At 38.5% G+C, this 22,858-nt stretch overlaps 1 protein-coding gene across 1 annotated transcript in view; it reads right to left on the bottom strand.

Annotated features, from left to right (window-relative positions):
• The window catches only part of ME1 (malic enzyme 1), a 357,418-nt gene that overhangs the window by 190,661 nt on the left and 143,899 nt on the right, over positions 1-22,858 (bottom strand). Inside the window, exons 4-5 of the mRNA XM_067560758.1 lie at positions 20,861-20,936; positions 11,272-11,433 (exon numbers count right to left, since the gene is read on the bottom strand). Coding sequence (XP_067416859.1) covers positions 11,272-11,433; positions 20,861-20,936 — 238 coding nt within the window. The remainder of the gene's footprint in view (positions 1-11,271; positions 11,434-20,860; positions 20,937-22,858) is intronic.

The raw sequence follows: 22,858 nt of genomic DNA, 5'->3' as shown, positions 1-22,858 counted from the left end.
ATTTTGAACAGCTAGTAAGACAAATATGTTACATTCTGTTTGAGAAGCTCAGATAAATCTCCTAACTATAACATCTGTCTACAACAATAGGGATAATGCCAATTCTACAGACACCTGTAATTTAAATTGGAACTTGGAATTTATATAAAACTGTAATCTCAGAGCAACATTTCATCAGGCACAGTTTTAAGAAGTATGACTCCTTTATACATTCAAACTGAAACAAATGGTTGTCTACATGCCAGTGGCATATCTTATAAAATTTAATTATATCATCATTGAGCAAACAATAGACATGAAGACTTTGACAGAGCATGTGACTATACCAAATTGTTCCTGTATAAATAATACAAAACAGTATTTTAGCACACAGTGAGTAGTCAAAACGGATAGAAATGTGATAATTTTAATTGTTAACTTTTGTTATTCAAATACCAAACACTTATCACACCATCCAATACAACAATAAATCCCATAAAGAAATTGTCTTCTTCCTTCCATAACTGTCATTAAATAAAGCCTAGGCTGACACTAATCATTAAACTTCCTACATCTAAGGGCCATCAGCAGGAACATATGTAGTTAGTCACTGCCACCATTTCTCCAGCCTGAGCTCCAGAAGCCTTCTGAGTGAGAGATCTAAATCTTTTCTTAATCTGTGACTCTCATGACACATCATACAGCACTGCAACAAATCCTCCATGCCAGCTCAAAGCTGATGTCTTTAATAACAAATTCAGATTTGGAAATAAAGAGGTTTTTTATTCTAAAATGCTTCTGCTGCACTGAAGACCAACTGCTCTTTGAGCAACTTTAAACAATCCATTGGCAGCTTGGGATAATAGCTGAACTGCAATATGCTTCAAATTTCTGCCAGCACTTAGATTCTAAAATGTTTTTCAAATCATAGAATATCTGTATTAACGTAAAATTAATTTTAGAAGAAACATAAAGATAAAATGATAAGATTGTCCTTTCCACTGGCACATCAAAAAAGGCATACCTAGGACTAAAATATTTCAAAACAGCTGTGCAAAATTGCCAATTTTCACTTTGCAAATTTGTGCATATTTTATGCATATTTTTAAATGAAATTCTGGAACATGTGTGAATTTGCCCTAAAGGAAAATGTTATCAACTTTATGCTGTTAAAAAATAGAAAAGCTTTGTACCTGTGATAGGGGCTAAATTTGGGGAAAATATCACCAAACCCAATTCAATAAAGTTTAACTTGCCTCAGAAACTCACCTTCTTTGGTGCTACATATGCAAAGAAGGTGAGCTTCTGATGAAAGACTTGACGCTAATGGAATTTAATATTATAGTTTCTTTCACTTGAGAATAGCTAATATATAGAAATAAATTATACTATGAAAAGTATCTGGAGTAGAAAAATATTGTTGGGTAAATCTGACAATTTGAAGTGCCACCTACCTTCTGATAGTCCTCAAATTTCCTAAGGTCTTATGAAGCAAAATAAATACAAATTCAGATGCAGCAATACTTATCCCAGATAAAATGACAATATAAAAACTTTTAAAACAGACAGTAACATGAGATAACAGCAAATTACTGGTGTCTATTGAACACACCCGAGGTAGGAATGACATTATTTTAAGATTCATGAAGGACATTATGCAATAGAGATTTACTTATATTCTACACAGACAATGCGATTTACTGCCCTGTTTTTAAAATATTGATATTAAAACAAATAAAACACGTTTTTATTCTCACAACATCCTAGTGAGCATGGGAAATATTAATATATCCATTTTACAGATGAAAAAACTGAGGCACATATTAAGTGATACACTCCAGGTAATATATGAAGTCTGTGATGGAGCCAGGAATTGAAACAAGGTCTCCTGAGTCTCATTCCAGTGACAAGACCACCTTTACCCTTATTATGAACTCTTAGTTACAATCTTAACTATGGAGCTACTGCCAAGTGATTCCACATTCAAGGTAATTTTTACCGAAGTATATCTCAAAAATAGCTTGAGCAAATTTTTTTATACTCCAACCAACCAAAGAGTGCCCCAGTTAAAAAAAATGGGTGAGAGTATTTGACAAGATGTTAGTGTTTATGGTTAATAATGGGTAGATGAACTGACAGACAGTCTGTGGTTGGATCTGTTACCCATATATGAACTTCTGGTTTGTGAGGGATTTACAGAGTGTATTGGAAAGGCATACGAAGTTGGGTATGCGGGGGTGAGTGTAAAAGGGTTTCTAGTTTTAGGTTGAAGCAATGCAGGGATATAAAAGTAGAGTTTAGCTTGGTTTTGGATTATGCAATGTAATTTTTAAACAAATGTACACATGTAAAAAGAGTGTAAGAACTGTAAGTCTATTTGAATTTTTACCTACCTTCCTTTATTTGCTCCTTTAAAAAAAACATTTTTTTTAAATGCAACATTTCTTGGTTATAGTAACCATAACTGAAAGTTCATTAAATTTTTTGTCTGCTCATTAAAGAATAAAAAAGAAGCCGTCTAAAAAAAAAGAAGAGTCTATACATTTTCTTATTAATTAAAGGATATACAGCTCAAGACATCTTTCATTCTTATTTCAGTTTAAAAAGGAGATAGTTCAAAAAATGTAAACATAAGATATCTGTTCTTTTACCTTATAACAAGAAAATAGTCAACTGTATGTTAATAAAATGTATATAAATTAAAAAATAAGTTAGTATAAACATGACTTCCTGAAAATCCAGTAAATCAGAAAATATTCTTTATATACAGAACTGTTTTAAAACATGAAACCCTTTGCTGATGTACAAGTTGTTTAGTTAATAAAGTTGCTGATGTGCATGTGGTTACTGAGCTCTGATTAATAAAATATGGGAAGGAGCATCCAAATGAAAACAAGAGAGGTGATGTAATGCATTCCTCCAAGAATACCATGATAAAGAACAGCAAACAATCCCCCACATTTATAAGTGAGAGACAATTCAGTTACTACCACCACTAAATACTGTGAAGAAACTCAACTCCTATTTTTGCACTGTATCCATATAAAGGTGATGGTGACTTGTTTCATTTTAAGAAAGATAAAATATAGTATTAAAATAATAATGTGGCTGCATTAACAACAGGAAACCATTTATATGTCAGATTGTGTCTAGCCTTTCTTCTGAGTGAAAGAAAAAGACTGAAGACCACCAAGAGCACAGCACATTTAAGCAGAAAGTACAAGCTTGAAAGGGGCTTAAAAGAACATAATAAAACACAAATGTACATGCCTTAAAAAAAGTAGTGTATTTGAGTGGTTTAGTATACATTAGGAAAAACAAAAGTGAATCCAGAATCTCAAGAGGCAGAAGTCTTCGGTATTCTAAATTATGTATGAACACATTGGAAACTTTGGTGGCTAGTCCCAAGATGGATGTTATCTTAGGACAGGTCGTGACTCTCAGAATCACAATCATTTCCCTGGACTGCTCCTGGGGTAGCTTAACTATGTTATTACTATTACTAATTATAATTATTGTAACCCCTGGGAGCCCTACTCATGGACCAGGATGCTCTGTTAGACACTCTACAAACACAGAAGAAAAAGATGGTCCCAAAGAGCTTACAATCTAAGTATAAGACAAAAAACAACAGATGGGGAAGTACAGTAGATTCTGCTTATTAGCAACTCCTCGGTAGATGGCTAACAGTTGCCCTTAACTGGAGGTTGCTTATAAGCGAAAGGCACTTTTGCAGGGCTGAAGCCAGGGAATGAAGCGTTGGAACACTCCTTCCCTGCCTGCTGCACTACAGACTTGACTGTGCCCAGTGCTCATCACCTTCCAGCACTTCCTTCCAGAGATGCAGCCAGGAAGGAATTTCTGTGGCTGTCTGGTACTTCCCTGCATCCTGCAATGACATCAGGGGCATGCTCAGTATGTCTCAGCACTTCTTTCCCTGGCTGTAGTCCCACAAACCTGCTTTCCATGGGAATCAGTGGCACTGGGATGTGTGGAGCCCCAGAGCCAGGGCAGGACACAGTCTGGACCAGTGCAAGGAGAGATACTGTGCACCTTCCACTCTTCCTTCTGTGAGTGCAGTCCCGCAAACCTGTTTTCCACAGGGATCAGGGGCTGTGGCCAGCTATGGGAGTGCTGAGATGTGTGGAAACTAGACCCCTGGGCCAGGGCAGGACACAGCATGGAGAGTGCAGAGAGAAGTAGTCGGTTATCCTATGGATCCCCAGCATCCCCAATTCCCATGGAAAGTTCCACCATGCAGCAGTAGCTCTGTCCCCACTACTGCCCTGCCTACAGCCTCCACCAGGGCCCAGACTCCACACGTCGCAGCACTTCCATCCCTGGCTATAGCCCTGCAAACCTGCCTGTGGCTTGACTTTCAACATGGAGTGTGGGTGCTAGGGGCCTGTGTGGATACATGAAAAAAAAAAAAAAAAAGGTTGCCAGTAAATGACAAGCCTGTCACCAATATCTGGACCCATTAACATTGTAGCCAATTGGACAGTATTGGTTCCAGGCAAAATGTTTCCATGGAAGAAAAGTTGTTGTGATAACAGGGTTGCTATCGGTGGAATCTTCTGTACAAGGAAACAATGAGACAAGATTGGTCAGCAGGACAGGCAGTGGCCTTAGCATACCAACACCATAACTGTTGTCAATTTTTTTGTAGACATCACAGCAAAGGAAAATTTTATGGGGGGATTTGAAGGAGAACAATGAAGTGGCTTTGCATATGTTTACTGGGAGATCCTCCCAAGCTGAGGGACAGTATGGGAGAAAGCAAATTTTAACAAGTGGGTGATGGAGGCTGGCATAAGATTGGAGGAAGTAGTCAGCCTCTCAATACTGAATGAGAAATGATAGGTTGGTTGGGAATAGGTTGTGAAAGGTTAAAAAATGAAGATAAATAGCTTAATGTAGCCTCGCCACCTACCTGGTCTGGCTTCAGCTAGCCATTGCTTCAGTTTCCCCTCTTGGGCTCCTCAGTAACTCACAAAGTTTTTATGTGTACAACAACTCCTCCCTTCTTATGGTCTGGTTTATTAACCAAGTTCAAAAGGGAAACAAATTCCCTGTTGAGGCTCTCTCTTCAGCCAGCTCATTCCTTACATTCCAGTCTCACTAGCTCTCTGCACTCTTTTGAGAGCAACAGCAACTCACAGGGCTACTACCCGGAGTCTCCCTTCTCTTTGGACAGGACTCAAGATCTCCTCTCCCTTCACCTTCACAACCTCTCTTATGTACCCCTACAGGACTGATTTAGCCACATGACTCATCCTCTCTGGGGATGTGAGGTAAGCCTGTCACAGGTGGGAATGGAACCATGTCCCTTAAAGAGGCCAGCCAGCCTGTGATATTTGTTTGATGTGATGAAGACAGGGAAGTCACTGGAGAGATCCAAAGAGAAGTGTGACATAGTCAAAGCAACAGGCTAGGAAAATGATCTTTATAGAAGTATTTTGAATGCATATGAACAGGACGAGAGTGCATTTGTCAAGAACAGAGAAAAGGACGTTACAGTAATCAAGAAGCCAGATGATGAGAGTTTGGATGGGAGTTTTAGCTGCATGAATGGATAGGAAAGGTCATATCTTAATGTTACGTACAAAGAATCTGCAAGATTTAAGACATAGCCTGGATGTCTGAGTTGAAGATGACACCCAGGTTTATGGCCCTAAGTGACATGCCACGTTGGCTCAAGGCTAGATGAAAAATGGCAATGTAGCCCTTAGTAAGCATAAGATTGTGCCATTTTAAAGTTACATTTCACTAATTTTGAAAATGTATTTATGAAATTTACTATTTTGGTCATTTAAAAATATTGACACCTTTTTAATCTTACATCTTTAATTAAGGAAGTGATTTCTGAAATTTACTAGATGTTCACTTTCAAAGACTTTAAGAATAATTATATATTATTTTGGAAAAAAAACTCCATTTTGTGGGTTTCTGTGAGAAAAACATAATGGCACAAGGTCCCTTTGGACCTTGCTAAGTTTTCTCATTAAAGCTGCCAAAATAGATCAATATTGGCTGATACCATGCTAACTCAACATTACTCTCTCCCTTCGCAGAGCTGTGGATTCTATCTTAGCATGATTCCCAACCTCTGCTTGAGGAGAAAGAAGCCAAGTTTGAGAATTGAACCGTATTCCAAAAAAAGCTACTCCTAAATTAGCGAGCTTACTAGTCTTAATGTTAACATTTTTTTCCATTTAATATCTGTTACTCTATATGAACTCATATACCATATGAATATACATACTCAAATAAGAAAACATAACTTAGAAAAATTAGATTTAGCCCACAGGGAGAAATTTGAATAGAAAATAAAGAAACATGGAGAAATAAAACAGCGAACAGATGCAGGCTGACAAACAAATCATCTCACATTCAGTAAGATTAAACAGGAGATATGGTATCCAAATACAACATAGTATTCCAAAACCGGTGCTATAGTAAAGAGCTTTGTATCCAGTAGTGGTTTCTATTGACATTTTTGTTGCTGATAAGGGATCTTCCCTGTGGCCTATTTTAACATCTAGGATACAGATTTGGATTAACGTTTATCTATCATGAGCCTGAAAAGATTTCAAAATATTAATACATAATAAAGAGTGCAAAGTATTAATACATAATAATAGGTACACTGAGGGCCATATGGGAATAACTGGTATTTACTTTAACTATTTATCAAAACAAGAAAAAAGCATAGGTATGTAAGAATTACATATGATTGTATTCCTCTCCCCAACACTTGGTATGTCATCTGTCATATTAAAATGCAAGTTCTTCAATAAATAGGTCCATGACATTGTGCTAAGCATACAATGGGGCCCCAAATATGACAAGGGCCTTGATCCAGACTCAGGACTCTGGCATTATTGTAATACAAATATTATGGAATGAGAACAACAATAGCTGCCTCTACATCAGAATAGTAATCCAGTTAAAAAATAAACTCAAATGATTCTGAAGAGCAGATCTATAGGATGCACTGCCATTCTCTACACAGTTCCGAATAACATTAAGAAAGCTAAGTCACATCATATACAGAAAACACAATTTCAGGGTACCACACAAGACTTCTGAATAGATATTTTCCATAATTTACAGATTATTCACAATCATTAGTAGAATTCCCATAGAAACTAATCGTTCTACACTTTCATAATAAAAAATTAAATATACTCAAACAGCTCCAGCATTTGCTGAAGAGGATGTGGGCAGAATCAGTAGATTATTAGGGTTGGATGAAAATTTTCCATTGAAACTACTTTTAGATTGAAAATTGAGTTTTCAATTATAATTTTTTTTTTGCCTGCTTTCCATGAAAAAATTTGACTTTTTGTATAAAACAAAACAAAAAACAAAACATGACCCTATAACAACAACAAAATACCCAAACTAGATATTTTCAGTTTGGAAAGAATCCAAGCTGCCTCATGTCCCATTCTCCTCTATGGGCTGGCATCCCTGGCCAGACCACATCTCCCATGATGCACCTGAGCAACACAGCAAGAAGGGACATGTGGTGCATCATGGCAGACTATAATTCCCATTAGATACTGAGCAGCATTTCTCAATCCAAATTTTCAGGTTTTGAACAAAGTCTTCCATTTCAGATTTTTTTTTGACAAAAAAATCAGAATTTCCAAAGAAAAAAAAAATCTATTTTCTAATCAGCTCTTGTTATTTTACATACAACTTTTAAGATTGTCCAGAGATCTGAATTTTTTGGACACACATACATAAAAGTTTGCAGAAAAACCTTTGATAGACACTCAGTGGTAAAAATAAAACACATCAAGCCTAAATGGAGCATTCTCCTAAAATAAAGCAATCACAGCACAGGTGAACAAAATACAAGAAAAATGAAATGTGTAACAGTACTCAAATTAGATGATTAAACACCAGGTTTGAAGGATATTGGCGTTTAGCCAATGAACAATGCATCATGTGCAAGAAACAAAAACAAAACAGTAATAACTTCAAGCTCCAAGGACCTAGGGTCATCACAATTTTTACACTAATATTCTAAAATAACTTTGCCTCAGACAGGATGTGTAAAAGACCCTGAAACTATTTATTATGTCAATCTGATAATATTATTGATATCTTGCTTTTAATAAAGTACAAAAGCCCATTCAAGCTGTTGATTTGGTTCTATGACTTGAAATCACAATCATAAATGTTTGATTTTGATTTGGTTGAAGTTTCACTATGCAGTAAGGTCTTTTTCTGTTACTGCTTGTCTGTCACCCCAAAGATCAGCAATTTCATTTACTCTCCCTCTTCTGCTTCATTACTTTCCATGTGTAATTCTGGCTTACATTACAAATTACAATAGTTCAGAAATTGAAAGCTATGAATTCATAGAACAGATCTGATGTCAAGTACTCTTTTATAGCCCCCCCCCCTCCCAAAAAAAAAAAAAAAAAAAAAAAAAAAAAAAATAAACCAGAACTTGGTCAAAGACTGTTTTCAGTGTTATGTTTGTGTTAATAAAAGACTAGCTGTTATGTTAGGCCTGAGATTGAACTGACATATGCGCCTGTTGTTTAATTACGATTTACCAGTAAGCTTCTAAATTCTGGATACCCCTTAGTCAGAAATTGAAGCAGAAATAACCTTTTATTGCATTACAGTTCTGACTGATTCTGAAAGTATTGCCAGACATACTGTAACTTTACATTAAGCAAGAGATTAATAAACATCAAGAAAGAACTTTAAGGTCTCTATCAATTTACTAAAAATGAACTGCTGACAAATAGTTAAATTAGCTCAAGCGACTTAGCCAACAGTCCCCTACATGAAAGGAAACAGTATCTGTTTTAGGTCTTCTCACTAGTTCCCTTTGAAATTTTGCAAACTCTTATGTCCATATTCACATAAATATTCTGGGTGCCACACTTTAGGAAAGATGTGGACAAATTGAAGAAAGTCCAGAGGAGAGCAACAAAAATGTTAAAAGAATTAGAAAACCTGACCTATGAGGAAAGGTTAAAAAAAACTGGGTATGTTTAGTCATGAGAAAAGATGACTCGGGGGGGAAGAGGAGGCTGAAATCAGCCTTCAAATATGTTAAGGGCTATTATAAAGAGGACTGTGATCAATTGTTCTCCATATCCATTAAAGGTAGGACAAGAAATAAGGGTTTAATCTGCAGCAAGGGAGATTTAGGTTAGACATTAGGAAAAACTGTCTAACTATTAGGGTAGTTAAGCTCTGGGATAGGCTTCTAAGGGAAGCCGTGGAATGCCCATTATTAAAGGTTTTTATAAACAGGTGGGACAAACACTTATTGGGGATAGTGTAGGTTTATTTGGTTCTGCCTCGGGGCAGGGGGCTGGACTTGATGACTTCTCAAGGTCCCTTCAAGCCCTACATTAATAAGATTCCACAAAAGAAATCTAAAATAAATCTGGCGTGTAAATTAAGCATGCAGAAGTAAGGTGCCATCATTGCCCTCTCTATGGAGATCTTCTGGAACATACTGGTAGAACAATTACTCTGCACTGAAGCAACCAATACATTCCTTTTGTTACTGAGCTATATTTTGTTTCTTTCATGGTTTCCATATATGGGGCAAAAATCCTTAAAATGGGTAACGGGCTTTCAAATTTTAATTATTCTTGAATTAATGAATTCTGAATAATCTGTCACCTCATGCCCTCTTTTGCATTTTGGGGGTCCCAATAATAATCCCATACGTTTCCTCCCTCATCTACAATCTGCAACATCTGTATCTGAAAATGTTCCTGTAGGACACCTTATTTGTTCTCCTGTCAGTCTTTTAATAATTGTAAGCACCTTGGAACAGAGCCCCACTGAGTGCACTTGGAGTTTCCTAAAATCACTGATCTCATAAAGAATATTTTTTAGAACTGTATACACAAAAAGGGACTGAACTGTCTATCCTCTACTATTCTTACATACTTAATATATTCCAGATATCAAAGACATCAGAACAATGCAGAACAGGTTTACACAATCAATTCTTTATTATCTTCTATTCTTGCAAGAAAAGCACCATTTCACTGCTATGCTATGGACTAGCCATAAATATATTTCCAAAGTAGACTAATTGCAATGTTCAGAGGTGCAGCAAAAAAGATACATTGTCAAGATGACACACGTAGGGTATGTCTACACAGTATTTTGGAATGAGTGGGAGCAAGCCTCCCATCCTGGGTCCATAGACTTGGGGTAGCAGAGTTTGCACTAGTGCTCTAAAAATAGCCGTGTAGACAACGCTTTGAAGTTGCTGCAGTAAACTTTCTGACCCCAGTGTGTTGGGCATGCACACACCTAGTGGAACACGTGTGCACCCACTTAAAGAACCACCACGATTTTTTGACCAAAATTAAAATTTTTCACAAAAATTTTCACTTTGGTTGAAAGTCCACTTTTCATTCCAGCTCTTATACTAAAATGAAAAAATACAAGATAAAGACAATACAGGTCAAATTCTAACCCCATAGAAGTTAGTGGGTGTTTTTCACTGACTTCAGTGAAGCCAGGATGTCACCCTATGAAAACAACAGTGAACATCTCACAAACCATCAGGTTTCTCTTAATGTAGTTGGAAGAAAAGAACCTGGGACTAGAAGCATTAATGAATTATTTCACTGTATTTTATTAAGTGGGAGCTTTGCTCATAAAGAGGTAGCAGTAAATTTTGGGCTTCCTTAGAAGATAGTCATAGTGGACCAAATTCAACTCAAGTTGGCACAGAAACTTTCTGCAACAGTAAAGGCTGCGGCTCCCAAAGGGGATTCACTTCCCAAGTAGAGAAATGACTATTCCCAGGCCCTAGTTTCACTGTGGGCTATATAATTGCCACGCAAAAGAGGCTGCACTGGGTATGCACCAATTGCCACTAAGTCAGTGCAATCTACTTTTGGGGCTGTGCTGGCCACCTGTAGGGTCCCCTGGTTCAGAGAAGGTTTCAAGTTTGTTGTGAAATCTCCACAATCAGGGGTCCTATGCCAGACTTTTTGCCAGTGAAAGTAATCTGGCGCTTTTCAATTTACTAAATTGTCAGTAGAAAAATATCAGTATACAGGATCTATTAAATATACTGGTAAACTGAATAAAACTTTATTAAAGAATAATTATATACAACAAGTAAGAAGGAAAATTAGTGAAAAATAAGACAAAAAGGGAATAATATCCCCACCCCAAATTCTAAGTTCACCCTTTAATAGAACAGATAAATACAATTATACATTTCAGCCTGCTGCTCCTAAAATACGTGAAATGTTCATGGAACCCTGAAGAAGCATTTACCTCATTATCAGTTCCCACATCCAGAATTACAGGCAGACACTCTTGTGGTTTCATTCCTCCACAGGCTGTGTAAAGTGCCAATTTACCAACTGGGATGCCCATTCCATAACAGCCAAGGTCTCCAAGGCCAAGAATACGTTCTCCATCAGTCACCACAATAGCCTTGATAGAGAAAAAAAATAGTACTATGATATAATTTCCTTTCTGAAATGCAGCATATCTCAACTCCTCACACTTTTTGTTGCCATTTAAGAATTATTATTACAGACACATTAAATTATAGTAGAGTGTAAGTCCTGAATTCCTTCATTACATTTTATTGCATTTTCACTTTAATTATATTGCGACTTCACTTCACTGTAAAAGGCTTCCCTCTGTGCTAATCCTCTAAGAATGCAGCAACTGTCACTTACGAGACATGTGCTCAGTGCTGCATTCCAAAGGAATTATCATTTCCCCTCCTACATTGCCCTGGCTCATCAAAGAAGATGATTTGCCACTATCTTGGGGAGAAAGGGTAAGGAAGGACCCATGGTTCTTGGGTATTCTTGCAACTGCTCCCAGTGGGAGTGAAAAGGAGATGATACTTACTGCAGCTCCCTGACAGAAGTGAAACTATGGTCTTCCAGGATATATCCTCACAGCATCTGGGAGCAAGCCTCCCAGCCCAAGACCACAGACTTGTGGTAGCTGGGCTTGCACTAGCATGATATTTTTAGCCGACATACCAATGTAGGCTTCAGAGCCCAAGCCCCAACATCAAAGCACCGTCTATACAGCTAACAATCATGTACTAATGTGAACCCTACTAGCATGCATCTCTGGACCAAAGCTGAGTGGCTCATTTCCAGATGCTATATAGACATAACCCCAGAGGTTCCTGCCCCTCAACCATCATACTCCTACTGACCCACGTAAACATAGTATCTAGTGCTTCCTGCAATTGCAGTGCAGCTGTTTTGAGATATAAAAGACAATATTTTACTTTAAGAGTGTTCCACTGAATACATGCAAATATTTTGTTTCACTGATGATAATAACAACACCCAACTCTTATTTAGAGCTTTTCATCAATAAATCTCACAGTTTTAGAAATAGTACCATAATAAAACGAATTTCAATGACATTTAAAACCAAGAACAAATCTCTGCACTCGAAACAAAGGTTTCTGAGACACTGGACAGAACCATATGAGTGAAGAGTCAAGTATGGCAAAGTAAAAAATAATAATTTAAAATTATGAGGTAGGTAAAAGGCAATGTAATTTTCACTGAAGAAATAGTTACTAACCTTTAGTAACTGTTGTTCTTCAAGATGTATTGCACATGTCAATTCCACTCTTGGTATGCGTGTGCCCCATGCACAGTCACTGGAAATTTTTCCCTCAGTGGTACCCATTGGGACAGCTTGAGCACCCTCTGCTGCCACATGCCACTAGGACCAATACAAAGGGCCCAGCTAACCCCAAACCCCCTCAGTTCCTTCTTTCTGGAAATTCCAATGTAGAGGGGTAAGGAGGAGGGGCGTGGAATAGACATGTGCAATACAACTCGAAGAACAATAGTTATGAAAAGTTAGTAACTGCTTTTTCTTCTTTGAGTGATTGCAAATGTGCATTTCACTCTTGGTAATTCCCAAGCAGTAATATAGGTGGAGGGAGCACAGATCATGTAACACTCAAGCTGTAGTGCAGCTCAATCAAATTTAGCATCATCTCTAGAGTACTGGTGAGGCCTAATGAGAGGGTGTGCTCCAATGACCAGGTTGCTGCTTTACAAACATCCTGGACAGGGATCTCCACTAGGAACACTGCTGAGGATGTTTACAATCTTGTGGAGTGAGCAGTAAGCTTGTCTGGTGGAGAAAGTGCTGCCAGATCATAATAAGAGCAAATACAGGAAGTTATCCAAGATCAAATTCTTTGTGAGAAGATTGGAAGACCTTTCATTCTGTCTGCTATAGCCACAAACAGTTGGGTGGACCATTGAAACAGTTTAGTCCTGTCTATGTAGAATGTCAGTGCTTGTCTAATATCCAACGTGTGTAGCCTTTGCTCATCACTATTTGCGTGTGGTTTTGGGTAAAATAAAGATAAGTAAATTGGTTGATTCATATGAAAATTTTCAACTACTTTAGAGAGAAAACTTGGATGACAGCATAAATACACATTATCTTTAAGGAAGACTCTATACGGTGGTTCAGATGTGAGGATACACAGTTCAGCAACCCTTCTGGTAGAACTGATAGCAATTAGGAAAACCACATTCCATGAAAGGTGTAGTAAGGAGTATATTTCTAAAGGCTCAAATGGTGGTCCCATAAGTTTAGACAGAATCAAGTGCAAGTCCCAAGGGGGAATGGGCTCCCTTAATTGAGGGTGCAACCTTTCCAAGACTTTAAGAAATCTCATTGTCATGTCATTAGAAAAAACAGAAGTTAGTTATCCAAGCGAGGGCGAAAAGCTGATATTGCTGCCACGTAACTCTTGATAGACAAAATAGCTAAGGTCTTGCTATTTCAGGTGCAGCACATAGTTGAATATATGTTGGATGGATGAGTGCATCAGCGAGACTCCGGTTTGATAAGACAGATAGGAAACCGCTTCCATTTTGACAGGCAGGTGGCCCTGGTGGAGGGCTTTCTGCTACGTAGTGAAGTGATGGAAAGAGATGCAGGGGTTTGCCACAGCACTTTAACAGGGTCCATAATGGCCTCATTGAGAGGCAGGCCCACTCTGGAAGGACCTGCAGTGGCTAAAATATCAACCAGGCATCATTAGGATTCTTTTACTTCCTCCACCTATATGCCCAGACTTAAGGCTTGAACAATTCTTGGTGTGACTTATAGTCATCTGAAGGAGGTGATATACCCTCTCCTGAGTCTGCCTCTTTAGCGGAGGAGAAAGACGAGGCCAGCAGTGGCTGTGGATGCTCTTCTTCCACTTCTTGATCCACAGGGTCCAGTTTAGCTGGCTCTTGATGTCCGTTATCAGGTTCAGGACTGGAGTCAGGCGCATATGCTGTCCCGTGGGTAGGTGCACATGCCTTTCCAAGACCACCAAACAGTAGTGCCTGGAATACAATCTGGAAATGGAAGGGGAAGTCCCACAGATTCCAAAAAGGCCCCTGGACAAAGGTAGTCCCCCAGTGACCCTCTGACTAACCAATCAATGGTACTTCAGTTACAGGATCCATGGAAAACTGGAAATAACTGGAGGAGTGGTAGCAAGAGCAGCTCTGAGGATGGGAAATGTAGAACCTGACCTCTGATTCAGAAGAAGAGAGCTCTCCTTCCACTGACCATAGAGGCACAGTTCCAGATGGTGCCAGCAACTAGTGCTAAGGTGGAGAGGCCCCCACAAAGAGGCAAGTATTATAGGTTTTTCCTTTGACGGTACCAAAGGGTGAGACATCAGGGGTACATGAGACTGGTATGGTACAGAGCACCATAGCAACACTGTTGTTTCTCCTACGCCCACCAGCACCGATAGTGTCAACTTTTTACTGCTAACGATACCGGAAACTAACATGATCAGGAGGTCCCAGGTAGATGTAAACACCTGTAGCATGGTCAGAAGCGAGACGAGACAGTGTCAGTACAATGTGGTGGGGTACTGCAGATGTGGAAGGTGCTCCTTCTGGCTCCAGCCTCGACGGAACCTGCTTAGGTGTCAGAATCAACAGTGCTTCTTTTTACAGCACCAAAGCAAAGGAGTGCTTAGATTTAGACGACATTCTGCTCTTAACCCCAGGTCTAGCAGACTTTAGTGCCAGGGATCTTCCCTCTTCAGCAGTCTGCTTCTTATGCCTCATCTTAGGCACTGGGGATGGTGAGCAATATCAGGACTCAGGCACAGTAGGAGACTCACACCTTACTGACACTGAGGCACTTAGTGCAGAGTCTGACAGAGGTGGCTCATATGGAGATCTCAAGACCACTCTATGAGTAGAAACTTTATCCTGGCATCATGATCTTTCTTTGTGCAAGGCTGAAAGTCCCTGCAAATTTGGTAATGCTTCCCAGTATGAGCTTCCCTGAAGCACTTCAAGCAACTTGAGTGCGGGTCGCTCATGGGCATAGCCATGTTGCTGGAAATGCAGGGCTTGATACCTGGAGACAGAGACATCCCTTGGCGCTAGGAATCAGCTGAAACCCTCAGCTGGGGTAAAAACCTAACTAAACTAATTACAATGAAATACAACAGAACAGAGTCCACTGAGATTACTTGCAAAACCAAGAAGAGCAGTTCTAATGTCCGTCATGGTCCATAAAAAGGAACTGAGGGGACTGGGGGTCGACTGGGACTTTTATATCGGCACCAGCAGCACACCAGCACTCACACAGTCCCAATGGGTACAACTGAGGGAAAAATTCCCAGCAACAGTGCATGAGGTGCACGCACACCAAGAGAGGAATGTACATATGTAATCACTCAAAGAAGAACTAGAATTTAAATATATAAAAATAAATATCGTAGATATATTTTATGGTGAGGTATGTAGCCCTCTGCTCAGATCATTGATCAGACTGGTGGGCTGAAAAAAAGCTCACAGACGGTATCTTGGGAAAATTCCAAGACAACAATATTAAAGAGAAAAGCTTGTTTAACTTCTGACTTAACAGTCAAAGACAATAAATGGTGGTCTAATTTTGTTCATAGTTAATTATAGCCTTAACATCCTAGGCTATGATCTTGTCAGTTATCATAAATTTAGTAGGCTCTGGCCTGTTCAATATTTGGTTGGGAGTCAAGAAAACCCAGAATTATGCATGAAATGGTATTGTCCATTCAGAAGGTGCAATACCTGAGTTGGTATTGAAGCAATATTCAGTACTGCGTTTAACAGTACAGTACTGCCAATCCAGGCATTCAAAAATCATGTCAGACCCCTCCCCCCAATCATGAGATTAGCATGAGATTTTTAAAAATTATGAATTTGGGGTTCTTTTTATTTGCCTTCTGATTTTCTGCCTTTAAGATGCACTCACTTCACATTTTCAAACTCTTCTCCACAACTATAAGGGCTAGAAACTTACTTTAAAAAAATAAAAGCTGAGATTCTCACTTCTAGATGGCTGGGCTTTAAGAAAAATAGTAAATATCATGAGACCTGTGATAACATTATGAGAGTTGGCAACTCTGAAGAAAAATAGAGCCAACATCTTTCAAAAGAGTGAGTTTCTGAACCCTTACGTTTATTAAAGATCAATTTGCTCAAGAACAGAATTTACCAGTTTGTTAGTCCAAATGTCCTGACCAAATTCCAGTTGAGATAATTTCATGTAGGAATATATTACTTATCCTACCTCATATCAGCATTAAAAAACAGAAAGAAAAGGATTTAAGTCTTGTTACTAAAAGCAACAGTTTGACAGGAACAATATGGCTACTATCTAATCAACTACACCTGGCCAAAAATAAAGTTACACTCCTGTCCAAGGTTCATGATATTTTGGGCCAAACAAACTTAAAAACTACAAACTGTAGAGAGTAAAAAAAATGTTAAAAATTAGAGAAAGTCTGACTGTCTGAGCTTTTTAATTAACAAAAAGGAAAATAAAGTACGAGTGTTACTCATCAGAAATTAATCTATGCACTGGGATGGAGAAAATGTTCTATAACATCTCCTATTGCTTGCTGATGAGTACACAGAAGTCTTTCTAAACAGTTTAGGAGGGGAATATAAAATTGCATTTTGGCATATGCCTACAGTAATGTTCCCCGCATCCAAAATTGGAAAATAACATAGTACACGAGGAATGAATTTTGTTTTCTAGGGGCATAAGTTTTGTGTAAGAGAGATGTTTATTGACAAAATAAGAGGTACTTTATGACAGACCAGGTTCTTTGAAAATATTCAGCCAGTTCAGGAGCCTTCAAAACAGGAGTGAGTATGATTTTACAGAACTGTGCAGTAACCCCAGCCCGGAGGCGAAACTTAAGCCTTCTCCCTGTTGCTGGCTGCTTGGAGTGGCTTCTGCCCTCTCACATCAAGGATATCAGTCCTGAGTTTTGTAGTTTTGCATCTGGTGCCTCCACCCAAGCACATCCCTTCTACTGCCTGGAACATAAGTGGTGCTGTCCTTTGGGAAAATGATTACTACCAAATAATATACTAGGAGTAAAATACACAATACACAAGGGATAAAATAAATTATTACAATCCCTAAAGTAACAATACAACAGGGGGAACTTTATTAGGTATGGGAAACAAAGGATAAGGGAAAGAATAGGAGTAACTAGAAGAATAAAATAGCAACAGTACCTTAAACCCTCCACCTCCCAACATTTACAACAGAACCAAATCACCTAGTTCCCGCCCAGCATCTGCTTAGGTAGATAATGAATAGAGAATCCATTTTTTACTGGGGGATACAGCACTGTAATCATTGGCTGGCTTAAAACTAACAGGTGAAATAAATAGACATGGGATTTATTACAAAGTCTTCACTCCTAAAAGGATAGTATCATCTTAAGGCTCCCTAGTCTGTAGTCCAATGGAAAATAAGGTTAGCTCTCAGTAGCCTGATCTGGAGTTGCTCTTCAGATTCCCGGGTTTCTGGTCTCTGTCAGGCTGACACTTTTCTGTGACCCACAAACCACCAACAGAGTTCAAGGCTTCCATCTGGGTAGGAATGGGAAGTTTAATGGGGACCTCCCAAGCTGTGATGCTTCTCCCTCCGCTTTACTCCAACAGCAGACAAACCCAAAAGTAAGATCAAACCCTTTCTCTCTGTTTCTGCTCTGAACTCTCAACTCTTGGCGATCTGGGAAACTGAGTCCTGAGCCTCTATAGCCATTGCTGCTGTAGCCCGGAGCGAATCTCCTAGAGGCTTAGATTACTATGTCAGGAACAACCAACTCCAGAGAGGGTTACAGTTCAGGAAAGACCGTGAGGGTGGATAGGAGAGTCTGGTCTGTTTGTAGTGCTGTTAAGGCAATTAGGGGAGTAGAGTGTTGGGAGGCTGGTATCACTGCTGAGGCAGTTAACGTTGTGGTGTGCTGTCTGATCTAATTAATTGTGTCTCTCTGCGTGCAGAAATAGATGATATGTACTGTTACGGGCCTTTATTTTTCATTTCCTCACTTTTGCATTTTCATAATAGGTATGTTATATATATATCAACCTTACCTCATAAACAACAGTGCACTAATTTAAAAAAGAGGTCTGTGGTAACTCTGGTAATACTTAGCAAATGTTGACCTTTAATGGTTTCTATTGTAGCATTTTAATTGCAGGCAACACCATAACGTACCTGTCTTTGCTAAATCCATTCAACTTCTCCACATTCACATGCTGCATTTGTGTTTCTACATACACTACACATGCAGAGGACAGATTTATAGAACAAGCAAATAGTTAAAAATGTGTCAACACAGATGCTGAAAATGGAAAACAAAACAAAATATTTTGTTTGCATTTCACAAGTCAGTGCAAGATTAAAGCTGCATGTTATGGTAAAGTCTGCACAGAATAAAACTATTTAAAACATAAAGATCACATATGGAAATATCTGTTACAAAGTAATTCTACTGTACTCCAAGTTGGTACATTTAGATTGTTTCCTGTAAAAGTCACATTCACAAGAAAAGGTAGACTAATCCAGTAGAAATGAATGTATTACACTCAAAAGGATAACTTGAGCATCTGTGAATTTCAATTTTTGTTTATTACACTGAAATCAAATCTAGTCTTGTACATTTGCATAAAGGACACAGGTTAATGATCACTGTGTATCGCATAAACACATTGTTTACATAGACATTTGGACGACTCAAATGTTTCCTCATTAAGCTACTTCAGTGGGTGTTTTTTGAAAATCAGCTGTTACAGTTGTTCTAAGAGGCTTTAAATGGTATAAAAGCATCTTTAAGTATTTGTTCACAGGATATGAACATGCGTTGACCTCAGCTGTATATTTTTAAGGTTCAAACAAAACAACAAAATAGGATAAAAAGGAGATACACTCCAAAATAAAATCTTGAGTGAAAAAGAAATAATTATCTGCACAAGAACCTGGACATGCCTGTTTAACAACAAGTATTATCTTAAAAATGAGACTATGCCTGAAAACAACCTCAGGATATAAAACAATATAATAAAATGAATACCATGACCTCCCGCCACCTATCACTTACAGAGCTACTTTGATCTGCAGATCTCAAAATGCTTTACAAAGATGGACAAGCACAATTATCCCTAATTCACAGATGGGATAATAGGGGTGTAATCCTTCCGTGCCTAGGGTAGCCACCTGAAAATGCCATTCTGGCGTCTGTCCACCCATCCCCCTGGCTGCAGAAGGGAGCCGCTGCCTAAGTACCCATGGGAGATCCTCCTCACTGAACTCCTTCCCTCTGGCTGCAGTGAGGGCGAGGGGGCTGCTGGCAGAGACTGGTGGCCCTTCAGAGTTGTAAAAATCTTATTTGTGGCCCTTGAGACAAAAAAATTGGGAACCACTGCCTTATTCCATGACAAGCAGCTGTTGGTGGAAAACAGAAACAGCTTCTGAAAGAGTTCTTTAGAATCAACTATAACTAAGGAAAAGATTATGTCATGTAGGTCACGGAAGTCACAGCCTCCAAAACTTTTAGAGACCTCTATGACATTTCCCACTTCAGCCAGGGGGGTAGGGCTGGAGCTATCAGCCGGCAAGGGACCTGGAGCTCCAAGCCACTGCAGGCAGCCGGGAGCTCCCGTAGCTCTGAGCCACCGTAGGTGGTGGAGGGACCTGGAGCTCCAAGCCGCAAGCTCTGAACCTCACAGCTGCAGGTCTGGAGGTCTCAGCCACTGTGGTGGGGGGGGGGGGACCCAGAGCTCCAAGCCACTGTGGATGGCGGGGGGAGCGGAGCACTAAGCCACCGCAGGGACCCAAAGCTCTAAGCTGCTGCGGGCAGCAGGTGCAGGACCTCCCCCATGCAAGTTCCTCAGCAGGGCTCAGGCTCTCAGCTCCCCTTCATCCCACTCAGACTTCAATCCTCCCCATCTGCCCCATTTTGTCACAGTTATTTTTAGTGACGTCAGGGACAGGTCACAGGCTTCCGTGAATTTTTGTTTATTGCCCATGACCTGTGCCTGACTTTTACTAAAAAATAACTGTGACAAAATCTTAACCTTAATTGTAACTGAAATTGCTTTGACTGTAAAATGTTTAGCAGAACTTTCTTTATGCTGATATATAGAGATTTCAGTACTTAAAAGATGTCATATTTGGGAGTTCGTTGATCCATACATAGTGATCATTCAGATGTAAATAATTAAATCAGTCCTTATCATATTAAAAAACTAACGAACCTTTTAAATCAAATGAGGCTGAATATAATTGGCAAATTATCAAGAATTTCAAGTTCTAAATAAGAAAGGAAGCCCTAAAACATAAGACAATTTAAAAGCTTCAAGATTCGGAAGCTGGAACTGGAAAGTGCCTGTGATACAACAATGATTTAAGAAACCACTAGCGACTTATTAAACAACCATACCGCCTATTTTAATTTGAATTAAAAGCAGTAACTAGTCAAAACATTTTAATCAAAGTTACACAGATATAGAGCAAACTAACTTTGCCAGGCAAATAAAATTGGACCTACCCTGATGACATCTTCAGGCCATGATGTAAGCATTGTAGCAATGTGCCCCCGATCATGGATGGTGATAAAAAGCCCTCTGCAAGCAAATAAATAAATACTTTGCATTTCTACATTATATGAATATTTATTTAAACATTTTAGTATTTATTTAAATGTCTATTTAATTTTCACTATCATATTTGCTCATATCAAGTTGCTACATGTTAAAATATCATAAAAACAATCACAGAACAAATAGAACACTCAATAACTCCTACCTGTTCAGAGGTGAAAGCCTGTGAGAAACCTTTCTATGCATTAAATCAAAAAAGTGTCTTAAATCTTAAAATTGATTCAGCACTTGAAAAGGTAAGGATTGCCAGATTTGCCACTCACATGTAAACTCTCATTGATTTAATTAAAAATACATGATTTTGCCCCATGGTTAAAACAGATAAACCAATATTAAGAATAAGACTGAATTTAAAACATATTTTAAATGTGTTTTATGCATTTCATAGGATATTTGTCTCAAACTACAGAATAAGATTAATTCATGTAGCATATGATATAGACACTTTTCACGCAGATCTAAAAGTTATATTTGGTAGACTGAATACAAAAAATTATTGTCCAATTCCTATGAGCTAAAGTATGAAGTGTCCACGAAATGCTGTAGATTAAATGCAAATTATAAGAATGAAGGAGCAATTGCCTACAACATTTAAAAAAAATAGTCCACCAGATTATCAGGTTAAATACCCTCTTTGATTTGTGTGCAACAAGGGCCCGATATTACAAGCTCTGCATACACAATACTCCCCTTAGGTCCTCCAAATAGGAAATATCCGGTAGCTTTGAATGTACTCATAATTTTACTTTATCAGAATGCTTGCAAATTATTATTTAGCACTGGTAATATAATAGAACTAAAACTGAGCTACCAGTGTTATTTTAATTCTCTCATTCACTGCCTTTCTTTTCTTTTCTTTTTTTTTAAAACATCCTACAGCCTGTTTGCATGCAAAATTACCTCAACCCCTATGGCAGTTGTATGCACATAAGAAATGCAATATTAGCTCATCCCATGTGAGGCAATAGGTGAAATCTTAGCTTTAATGAAGACAACAGCAGAAATCTCATTGACTTTGATAGAGCCAGAATTTCACCTTTAAAAACTATGGAGAAAATGACAAAAATGAAGACTACAATAAAAGTTACACAGGAGTATGTGTCCATAGGTATTTTCTTTTACACAAACTTTGCACTAGTAAATAGATATAAGCAGCCACATCTTTTAAACTATTTCAGCCTATTTCATCTCATATGAAATATTATAAAATTTGTCTTTATTACAGAGAAAAGAAAAACAATACAAGTATTTACTGCACAACATGGTTTCACAGTCCCACTATCACATCCAGGCAAGTGGATCCATGGCCATAAGGAATCAGTGGAACCTCACAGATTTAATTGGAGCTCTTCTGGAGTGCAAAGAGATCCACTTGCATGGATGTGGTCTGAAAAAGAGCTCTCACCAACAAAAAGTTGATCCAATAAAAGATCTTATCTCACTCACACTGTCTCTAAGATATTTGGGGCAATTACCTATTAAATACTAATAAGTAAACATTTAAACCTTTTAGATCAAATTCTTCCCACACAATAATGGTCCAAAATATACTATGAAACCCGTACCATTCATCCACTCAAAAGATAAGCAAATAGGCTACATAATGTTGACTAAGAAATGGGAAATAAGTATTTCAGATGGTCCATAAGTGTGGGTTTCACTGTACTTTGTACGAAACATAGAATCATAGAATATTAGAGCTGGAAGGGAGCTCAGGAGTTATCTAGTCCAAACCCCTGCTCAAAACAGGACTAACCTTAGCTAAATCATCCCAGCCAGGGCTTTGTCAAGCCACAGCTTAAAAAACTCTAAGGATGGAGATTCCACCACCTCCCTAGGTAACCCGGTCCAGTGCTTCACCACGCTCCTAGTGAAAAACTTTTTCC

The sequence above is a fragment of the Emydura macquarii genome, unplaced genomic scaffold, assembly GCF_026122565.2.
Source record: "Emydura macquarii macquarii isolate MOO-44397 ecotype Brisbane River unplaced genomic scaffold, CSIRO-AGI_Emac_v2 contig_2297, whole genome shotgun sequence".
NCBI lineage: Eukaryota > Metazoa > Chordata > Testudines > Chelidae > Emydura > Emydura macquarii.
Note: the sequence above shows the minus strand (reverse complement) of the source record. Positions and strands in the feature narration are given on the sequence as shown.